This window comes from Mycetomoellerius zeteki, unplaced genomic scaffold, assembly GCF_001594055.1.
Source record: "Mycetomoellerius zeteki isolate Tzet28-1 unplaced genomic scaffold, Tzet1.0 scaffold79, whole genome shotgun sequence".
NCBI lineage: Eukaryota > Metazoa > Arthropoda > Insecta > Hymenoptera > Formicidae > Mycetomoellerius > Mycetomoellerius zeteki.
Window position 1 is genome coordinate 980,773 of NW_017257819.1, and position 10,660 is coordinate 991,432.

The 10,660-nt window shown below is 31.9% G+C and overlaps 2 protein-coding genes across 2 annotated transcripts; one reads left to right on the forward strand and one right to left on the reverse strand.

Annotated features, from left to right (window-relative positions):
• The first annotated feature begins 853 nt into the window (after positions 1-853).
• Positions 854-5,845, forward strand: Pbp45 (proximal sequence element A Pbp45). Its single transcript, XM_018458927.1, has 5 exons — positions 854-944; positions 2,253-2,382; positions 2,691-2,988; positions 3,692-4,035; positions 5,354-5,845. Exons 1-5 carry the CDS (start codon positions 923-925, stop codon positions 5,454-5,456), a joined length of 897 nt encoding a protein of 298 aa, XP_018314429.1. The 5' UTR covers positions 854-922; the 3' UTR covers positions 5,457-5,845.
• A 339-nt stretch (positions 5,846-6,184) lies between these two features.
• Positions 6,185-10,430, reverse strand: fest (wurstfest). The gene is made up of 7 exons (XM_018458902.1): positions 10,210-10,430; positions 9,633-9,827; positions 8,818-9,120; positions 8,175-8,299; positions 7,997-8,114; positions 7,230-7,396; positions 6,185-6,809 (listed from the first exon to the last, which is right to left on the reverse strand). The coding sequence occupies exons 2-7, from the start codon at positions 9,816-9,818 to the stop codon at positions 6,584-6,586; spliced, it is 1,125 nt and encodes a 374-aa protein (XP_018314404.1). The 5' UTR covers positions 9,819-9,827; positions 10,210-10,430; the 3' UTR covers positions 6,185-6,583.
• Positions 10,431-10,660: the final 230 nt, after the last annotated feature.

Consider the following 10,660-nt stretch of genomic DNA (forward strand, 5'->3'; position numbering starts at 1 on the left):
ATCACAGTCGATTATTCCCCTCGGATTCGACTGTAATTGGTCAATTTCTTAAGTCTTAAAACACTTATTGTAGATCCGGACTAAGTCAATGTAACTCGGTAGCCAATAAGCTTACAGCTCCTAAAGCTGGTTCTACATTAGTCGCATCGCAGCGTCGCAAGCGTTGCGGTCCAATCAACATCAAGCTAGCTCGACTCTGATTGGATCATAACGCTTGCGACATTGCGATGCGACTAATGTAGAACCAGCTCAACATGTTCATTGGTTACCGCGTCGCATTTTGTCGCGCGGTAAGCTTTTCCGCGTCCAATGTGCAGGAGCCGTAAGGGTGAAATCACACGGTGCGGAAAAAGACTGCGACAGTCTTTTTCCGCACCGTGTGATTTCACCCTAATTCCGGCTTTAGTGTGCACCAGTTCAGATAATGCTGTAATAAAGAACAGACCTTCGGGCATCGCGTCACGTATTTCGCAGCTGTGACAAATTTATTAACCTCAATAGTTGTTTTACTTTACCTATTAATATCTCCGTTCACGCGGCAGAGTAATGCTTTTTTCGGTCAGATTCGTTCATTTCGGACAAAAACGCGTCGAATGAGCCTAATTTCATCGATTTCTAAACTGACATGACTGAACTGAACAAATATTAAACGATACATTTTTCTTGTTAAATCAGGTCTGTTCGCGTTACTTGAAATCCCCAAATATTTTTTGCACTTAAAATGAGATAGATATATAATTATATATAATTGGATATTGAAAAGAGAGAAGACAAAGACGCTGAGTGCAAAAAGTATACGTAACGCGAACAGACCTATTATTTTTACATAAAAATACATCGATCGAGTATATTATTTTTGTCATAATTTAAGTTGATCCGGTGAGCGTAGTATTCTCTACATTTATTCAGAGCATATAGAATTATGCAGTATCACGATTCGCAACGTAAGTAGTGTCAAGTTTTAACCGTCGCTCGTTATTCATCAAAAAATTTACAAAAAAAGTTTAAGAAATAACGTTTTATTTCTACTACATACAATATTAAGAACCATTTCAAATCCTCCTAACAAGGAGCGTTAGATTTTCCACGCGAAGCGAGATCCCTCTTTCCTAGGGGTTGTCCTAGATAGTGGCTACGTTTACACCGTGCATTTAGGCCGCGACCTATACAATAGATGTCTTTGTTTATCTTGTAGGTTAAACAAAGACACCTATCGTATAGGTCGCGGACTAAGCACACGGTGTAAACGTAGCCATAGGAAGAGGTAAAATGGACCTCGTTTCGTGTGGAAAGTCGGACGACCCTTGACAGGGGAAGGTGATGTGGAGTTCGCTTCGCGTAGAAAATCGGACATCCCTAAGCAGGGGGAAGGTGATTTTCTACGCGAAACAAACTCCACATCACCTTCCCCTGTCAAGGGTCGTCCGACTTTCCACACGAAACGAGGTGCACTTTACCTCTTCCTATATCTAGGACACCCCCTAGGAAAGAGGGATCTCGCTTCGCGTGGAAAGTCCAACGTCCCTTGGTAACAGAGGGATATTGAGTAGTTATATATAATATTGAATATATTATATAATATTGAAAACCAATCTTGTCCAAGAGGACAAAATTTTTTTTTAATTTTATAAAGAGAAAGACGACGACGACGACATATCTGAATGACATAAATCGAACAGAAAAATGCATGCAATATATTCATATATTTACGCATCAAGTGCACTTACGAACATGATCTCATTTTAATTATAAGAATCTATTTTCTTCCTCAATACATATATTTTTTCATAATATCAATTTATTTAAACGAAACAATTTTTTGTTACATAAACGTCCTCCTTCCTGTAAAGAATACGCTGTAACGTCTCTTTCATGATATGGTAACGTCTCTGTTATGATAAAATAAAAAAATGCTATTAATGTACTAAACTTCAAAAATATACTGGACGGGAGACGCTACCGCGTTTCCTGATTATGTAATTTCATTTCAAAAAAGTTGAGGTCACCTTCATATCTTTTTGACATCTCTGTTTAGAAAAGAACAATATGATTAAAATATGTCCCTCCTTGTTTCATTTTCAGCTGAAACATTTTTTTGTATATGATAAAAAATAAATATTCAAGATTTTAATTTAAGTGGACCATCCTGTATATTGATACGTACAATTTATGTAAAGCAATAGGAGAATCTTTTTATAAATTGAAAATATTTTTGTAAGTAATAATTATACTGTTTATTTGTCTCTTAATAGAGAAGTGCTTAATGGAGGCTTTTCGCACTGATTGCCAGACGCTAATAACGCGCTTCGAATTGTCTTATAATACTCATTTTCAAAACTTCTGTGAGATCTGGAAGGAAATGCAGTTTGGTTTGGTTTTTGCGTACGTTCTATGTTTTTTTTATTAAAAAAGCATTTTACTTCAAAATATTAACAGGTTTTTTTTTAAATAGAAATTCAACAGCTTATACCTAAATAATTCAATTATTTAAAGCATTAAAGATCTAGCTTCGACCGGTATAGGCTGGTGAATTTCTATTATTAATTACAATGTGTTTCTCACATTGTACGGTCTAAAAATAAGATTCTTATTGTTTTTTTTTTAAAGCTTCTCTGTAAAGTATGTCAGAAAATCAGTTTACAAAGATTTCAATTTTGCAAAAGTTTTTAAACAAGTTTTCAAATTTACAGTTATCATCCTTCGGAAGCAGCTTTAACGACATTTTGTGAAGATGTCCTTTGCATAATAAAGCAATTTCTGGTAAATGCATCCAGTTTAAAGGAACGTATAGGGGCTCTGTATCTTACATATGGAGTTTACTATAAAATGCCAGTAAAACAACTAAAGATCAGAATGACTCTATCAGATTGGAGTTGTTTAATGGAGTTGCACAGTCAAATAAAACAGGAGGAATATCATGACGCTAACTATATCTTATGCAAAATGATTGTTGATCGTGTATTTATTCATTGCATTAGTGACAGAGAGGTATATTTTATTCTGAATTAAAAATACTTTTTCTAGTGATTATTAATCACGCTATAAAACACTAATAATCATTTGATTAAAATCGTTTACTTTGTTATTGAAAATTGCAATTAAAAAAAAAAGTTATCACTCAGCTCCGGTCTCCCTTACATACAATATATATACAGGATGTTTCATTTTAAGTGATATCGATTATCTCGCGAATCAATGATTTTATTGAAAAATTTTTCGAACAAAAGTTGCATGGTTTGAAGAGGGACACATGATGGAAATGTGGACTTGATCTTGAGTGATCTTGTCAAAATTAGATCAAGGTTATTAACGTTTTTTTAAATGGAAACTCCTATTTTTTATTACATATTCTTGTAGCTTATCTCGAGAGCTTTCCAAAACACTATAATAAAGTTATATATATATATATATATATTAAACTGACAAGAAAAAAAAAATTTTTTTTAAATCGATCTCTCAGCTCAAAAGCTTTCATTTTATGCCAAAAGAACATCCTTAAATTTTTATCAATGTTTGATTTGATGTAAAAATGGCTTAATCTGGATTTTAAATGTGATACTGTTTTTTTTTGGTCACTGAACACGATGCAATAATTCATTTAGCTCTATGATATACGTCTTTAAGAAATACAGCCCGATTAATGTGAAAAAAATTATGTTTTTATTAATATAAGAACTTTTTTTGCTCACAGTATGGTATCGAGAGACATTTCTATCAGAAGCAAGAACAGCCCAAGCTGGATGTTAATTTGATGCCAGGAATTAAAGAACTAGCGGCACCAGAGAAGCTACTATCGACTATCAGCAAGCTAAGTAAGGTCTATGAAGAAAAGAAGCGTGCTTTATACGATGCAGAAGGAGATTCCAGCCTACAACTTTATGATGCTAGCATAGCAGACAATATTGTTGATGACATTCGTACGATACAATCGGAAAGTAGAATATTTGTTAAATCATCCAATATGAAAAACACTAGTAGTAAGCCATCAACAGCATCAGCAGCAGTGGCCGAAACTGTTCAGAAAGGTCAAAAACGGTAGGTAATTTCTTAAGGCTCATGACTATTCACTGCAGTCATTTTGGATTGTGACGTCAAAGCGAGAAAAATACATGAAAATTCTTGCTTTTTAATAAAGGAACATTTGCAATTGATAGAATATATTTATAAAATATACCGAAAACTCCCTTGTGTTTTAATAATCTATAAATAACCATATATTTTAATTATGTCTAACCGGAAAACGAAATAAATTATATGATAGCTTTCGCATTGAGATAAATATGTTTTATTCTATTCCAAGATAAAAAGAGAGTTTGTGGTATATTTTATAGATATACCGTATCAGATGCAAATATTATGTTATTGAAAAATATTTCTGTTTTAATATATTTTGCAAGAGAGAGAGAGAGAATTTTCATTATATGTTTTCTCATTTCTGATGTCATCAATCTAAAGATCCTTTGTTGATGGTCAGTAGCTTCAATTCGATAAGAGTGATATAAAGTCTCAAAAATAATGGTTCCATAAAAGGTACATCAAAACCTTGATGGAAAAATTTCGCTGAAATTATTCCACGTTTTAGAACACTTTTTAGCAAAATTTCAGCATTTCAGTAAAATTTCAGTTTAATTTCAGAGATTTTTAGATGAAAAATTCATTTTCAGCAAAATTTTAGAGAAGTTTCAGCAAAAATTTTAGAGAAATTTCAACAAAATTTTAGTTTAACTTAAGCGATTTTTCAGTATGTTAGCTGAAAAATTCATTTCCAGTGAAATTTCAGCAAACTTTCAGCAATTTCGCTGAAATGTGAAATAATTTCATCAAAATTTTGTCACCAAGGAAGTATAAAATAAAGATGAAAAAAATTAAAAGGTTTAACTTTTTACACAAAATTTTGAGAAACGTGAAGAAAAAGTTTTTGAATTAGGACTTTTAAAGTAATTTAAATTATATCCCTTTTATAATGAAACATGATTTTCATTATGTAAAAATTACTCTTTCTATTGTCGTAATCTATTACCAAGTTACTGTTAATTTTTTAAATTCTTTTCTGAATTGTTAAAAGAAATAATTGCTTTACTTAGCGATCTAAGATATATAATTGTAACTGCGTTCAGTTATTCACTGTGAGCACTGAAAATCTAAAGTATACGTAATGTGCATTATAGATTTTCAATACTTGCAATGATTAACGAAACGCAGCCTGTATAAGTGAATGTTTTTTATAATTTTATTTTAAAGATGTGCAATATTTTATTATATACCTAAAGAGGGACCTATTTACATTGATTTGAAATTAAATAAAAATATATTAAAAGTTGAAGCATCGATTATAATGATAATTCTTCTGCAGTATCAGAGTTCGCAAAAATCAGGTCTTGTCCAAGATAGGCCGAGCATTTGAAAAGGGACTACAATCCGAAGAAGAATCAGAAACAGAGCGAGAAGATATGTGAAGAATACTCACACAGCGTTGTTTTAAATAAAAACTGCAAAAAATTATAACTCAAGAATTGGTTCAAATATCAATTTAAGTGTAAATAAGGTGAAAGAGATTTAAAAATTATAGACTTTTGTTTATAGTCCATGGTTCAACTGAGTAAAATTTACACTATGTAATCGAAAAGGATGAAATTCTGTTAGGAACTGTGATCTTAATAAGCTTAAAGGTGACTCTACACGGTCAATAATACTGTCAGTACTAACAAATACTGACAATATTATTGACCGTGTATGGTTGATTTTGATGGATTGACATAGAATGTGACGGTGATCTGGATTTTAATTTTCGAGCATTAATATCGCTTTATTAAGATCCATGTCACAGTATATGTCACAGTGTAATAGATAATGTACATAAAACAAAAGTGAAATATATTGTCAATAATACTGATCGTATAAGGTTGTAAAAATAGTATAAATATTGATGTGTACTGTCAGTATTACTGATTTAATATTACTGATTAGTATTATTGAGTCTTAATAAAACTCTCGTGTAGAGTCACTTTAATAAAATTTTGCGATAACTTCATGATATTTTTCTTCCCGAGGTGTGACACAGATAATCAAACAAAATAATTAAGAAGATATAATATGAATGTTAGTATGAATGTTAATGTGTATACTAGAAAATAAGTACTTATATTTTATACATTCTTCAGGCATTATTTTTTATTGTAAAGACATACGTCACACGATTATAATAATTAAAAGTTAATTTTGCGTAATAAAATGCTCGATTCATTCGAAATTATTTATTAAACATTTTGCTGAATCAAATCAGCCTCGGATAGACAATTCAATTAAATTACTAAACTTTAGTAAAATGAGATTTGAGTAAATCTTTAAACGTAGAAGTGCGGCTATATATATAATGAAGTGTTTAATGTTGTGGTTTAGTGTATTCTCGTTTAAGACCTCGACGAAAGTGATTCGTAACTTTCGTTGAACATTTGAAATTAAATTGTCACAGTACACCAGGTCATGCTCGGACCGTTCGATAATCTAAGATGATCATATTCATCGATGCTCGTTCGTAGATAGATAAATCCTAAGCGAGAAGACATTTTACGCAGCTTTTGTTCTAGTAAACCTTCAACTGGTTGTTGTCATCAAAGCCGGCGCTGTGACCTGCATTTCTTACGATGAAGCTAGTACCATCGTAATGCATGCGACGCTCACCACGACGTACAAACAGATGAGACGTTTGTCCTAAGGACGCAGTACAGTGCAGGAAGGGCGTTGTCAATGAAGCTGTACCATTACTAGGGGATGTACGTAGTTGATACTTATTGCTATTTCGTGCAATCCTGTTGTACAAAGGATTAAGGATAACGTTAAAAATAATTTAAGAATATATTAAGAATGTATTAAGTAACAAAAAATTATAAGCTATTGTAGCTCTTTGATGTATAATCCGTTCATTGTAGAAAAACGATAATACTTTACCCAGTATATATGTAGATATATGTATCTCAATTTAAGAATCTACAAATTGACATGTATAGATAATCTTTAGGATAAAAAATAGAAATAAGATACTTTCTATGAAGAATAATATAATTCTCCTTCTTAATTACACAATAATGAAATTTAATATAAAATGTTTTGATCAAATTAATTGCGGACACTTTTAATTTCATTTATTAATTTTTCTTTAACGGATTTTTTCCTGATTTTTTATTTTTAAATTTATAATTTAAATCCGTCAGTTAGACTTTAATTGTTACCTGACAAGACCATCGGGAGTCTGGGATACTCGGACGTTGTTAATAATCCAATTTTCAACACCTTCATCGGTTTGCCAATATTGAGATGTACTGAGATGTGCCGCAACTTCCTGCAAACATGCTGGTCCATGCCGAGAGCCCGAATAGAAAACACTCAATGAAAAATCCTACAAATGATTAGTAAGAATTGAAAAATTAGTAAGAAAAAAAAAAGAATTGTAATAAATTTATTATATTCTTCATGAAACTTCATTTTATAATTTCTAGTTGTATAGTTATTCGAGATAATAATTTAAAACATTTGTCTCAACCACTTTATATCACCATTGATTTGAATCAACATCAGTCAATGAATTTATAGAACATTTATAAAAAAAAAGATTTTAGTTTCACAAATTAGTTTTACATGCTTTATGAGAGTAATGGTTTTTTTTAAATGAAAATTAAAAATTGAAAAATAATTAAATTAATGAATAATTTTTGAATAATTCTAAAGGAATGATATAAAATTGTCGACTTGAAATTTTTGAGAAATGTCTATGTAACAAAGCCTATACAATCAATCAAAAAATGTAAACAAAAAAAATAAAAAAAACTGAATTACTTAAAATAGAAAAAAGAAAAATTCGAAAAAATGGATTTAAGCTACAAGTCTAAGAATCAAAATAATTATATGCGATTTGAATCGGAAATAAAACAATATTTTGAGCTGGTTAGTATTCGCGAATTATTTAAAATAAATTTCCGCTCTATCTGGCTCGTCCTACTTGGCTCATATCCGAGAAGGAATCCGTTGTGGTTCTGGTACCAGCCGTGTCCACCAGATAAACAAGCGCGCATTGCTCTGATGTGAAACTGACTCCCTTATACCACATCTTTGCGTATCTGTTAAAACAAACCGCAAGTATTAATTAATAATCATTTAATGATAACATTTAGACTAACTTATTATTGCCGTGCGTGTCATGGGCAACGATCTCCACTCGGGAACCATACTGATATATTCTGCCATTGGGATGCAGCAACGCGGCAGCAGCTCCGGAACTGCTTAGCGACAGGACAATATTGTTCTACAAAAATGAAAAACAAGATGTAGCTCTGAATTTCCAGACTTGTGATTAGATCCTCTATTTCACGAATCTCAAAATTCCATGATATTCAGTATTATTAAAAGAAAACTTTTTTTTTATAATTAATTCCTTTTTAATTAAAATTTATTATTGTTTTTATTAATATTTTTTATATGACTTTATATATATATTTTATTAAATATTTTGTATCTAATTTTTTATACATTTATCAGAAACGAGATGTAAATTTGGATTTGTTATATAATTACATCCTCTATTTTATAAATCTCAAAATTTTACACTGCAACTCTGTATGATTAAGAGAAAAATCTTCAACATTAATTCTTTCTTAATTAAAACTTATTATTTTTTTATTAATAATGTATCTAATTTTTAATATAACTTTATTCAAATATTCTGTCACAAATATTTGTTTATATATCTCCATTTAAAAATACTTTATTTTATTATTATATAAATAATAATATTACGAAAATAAAAAATTTTTAGATAGTCACTTTGAAGTTGATGACTCTGACGGCGCGGTCAATGGTCATGTCCACGCGTATCCTGTTGTGCAACCTCAAAGATATGGTACCATGAGGAGTGGCAACGACACCTCCGACACCTCCGACGTCAGCATCATGTTCTCTCCAATTCTCCGTGTAAATGGAGGCTTCTTCGGCTGCATAATAAGGTCCACCGATCGACTTTCTAGCCTGCCGCCAAATCGTCGCCGATCCAGAATACGCAGTTGCCCCACCTAAACCGTTCCACTGTTCGGCCGGGGGTTCGAAGTACTTGGACAGGTCGCTATATCGCTATAAGATTATCCGGAAAAGGCTTAATTACAGAAGTCACGATAACAAATTTTTATAGCGTTGTATCTTATAAAATTTTATAATAGCCTGAGCAATTATGCTACCAATATTCAAAAAGAGTTTTCTTTTGTTCTTCTTTTACTTATCTTAGCACTATACTTATCTTAACTATTATAATAGAATTTTTATTGCTATGTATCAAATATGAGCGCGATTACAGAATATAGGTATATGAGACAGATTTTTATAAGAAACTTAGTAATATTTCTTTTTTTTTATATTATAGTTGTATATATTTTTTTTTCTTTAGTTTTTTATCAGTTTTATTTCGACTAATCTTTAATTATTTTTCTGAAGTGTATGATCTAAATGAGCGAAATCATTTTATTTTTATTTCAATATCTTTGTTAATACTTGGAAATCTCACTGTTAAAATCACATATGACCTACGTTTAAAAGTTAAAGATATAATAGATTAGAAATGAAGGATAAGGTTCAAGGATTGGATGTACTTGGAAATTAGAATCCTCGGGCTGTGCATGATAATTGTGCGAAGTATAAAGAGATCGAGGTCGCATGGCTGTGGTCGAGCTCGTTTGGTTCTGTATTGTTGTTACGGAATAAGGCGGTGTTTGTACGGCCGGCAGGACAAAAGACTTATGTATCTCTTTTCGGAATTCGGTGCAGGTATTTGCCATTTCCTTCGCCTCAAAAGATATATAAATTGATGTTACTTTATTTCATTTTTCTTGGATGAAAATGGTACGACGGCTGCTTTCATAAAAAATACTTCGGAAAGATTTTAAGAGTGGGGAAAAAAGTTAAATTTTAAAATTCTTGGAGCCTTGAATTTTTTCGTTCATAAAATATTATGATTCAAATCTAATCGTCTAATAAATCCGAGCTCCTCCCTTTTCTTCAGTTTAAATTTTTACAGATATTTCAATCGATGCGTTTTTTGGACTTTCGAGAAATTAAATCATTGAAACGAAAAAAATTATATGATTGTATTACAACAAATTGCAAATAAAATTATAAATGGCAAGCAATACAAAAGAAGGAACCTCGCGTCAAATGCGAGAAACGCACTTTGGAGTCGCCAGCGGCGGCGACGGCGGCAGCAGCGTTCTTCGATTTCTTGCGCCGGGATTTCCGGTACTTGGTGACCGTTGCCTGGTCGGCCTCGCTTGTGTGATCCACGATTGAAGCGATTTCGGATTCCGTGGGATTAACGGTTAAATCGTGTCTCAGCGCTGTAGCTATTCGCTCGCGTCAGTTCCACTTCAAGTGAAAATTCGCACAGGCGAAATAACGCTGCGAGGACAAACGAACATCTGTCGCCCTGGCAATTCATCAGAAGACAACAGATGATCCATTCACGATGGAATATGGATTTGAAAGCCATGGCCAACGTAGATCTGCTTACATGATAATAATCAACGATAAAAAAAAAATGTCCAATCAAAATGTAATTTTTAGAATTGTTCGAGTTTTTGAACGAAATTCAAGTCTTATGCTATATTATGAAATTTCATGATCG

Coding starts and splice junctions, on each gene's coding strand:
- Pbp45 (XM_018458927.1), top strand. CDS start 923: ATGCAGTATCACGATTCGCAAC. Junction 2,383..2,690: donor CAGTTTGGTTTGGTTTTTGC/GTACGTTCTATG, acceptor TCAAATTTACAG/TTATCATCCTTCGGAAGCAG. Junction 2,989..3,691: donor ATTGCATTAGTGACAGAGAG/GTATATTTTATT, acceptor TTTTGCTCACAG/TATGGTATCGAGAGACATTT.
- fest (XM_018458902.1), bottom strand. CDS start 9,818: ATGGCAAATACCTGCACCGAATTCCGAAAAGAGATACATAAGTCTTTT. Junction 9,121..9,632: donor CCGAGGATTCTAATTTCCAA/GTACATCCAATC, acceptor ATAATCTTATAG/CGATATAGCGACCTGTCCAA. Junction 8,300..8,817: donor TCAGAGTCATCAACTTCAAA/GTGACTATCTAA, acceptor TCATTTTTGTAG/AACAATATTGTCCTGTCGCT.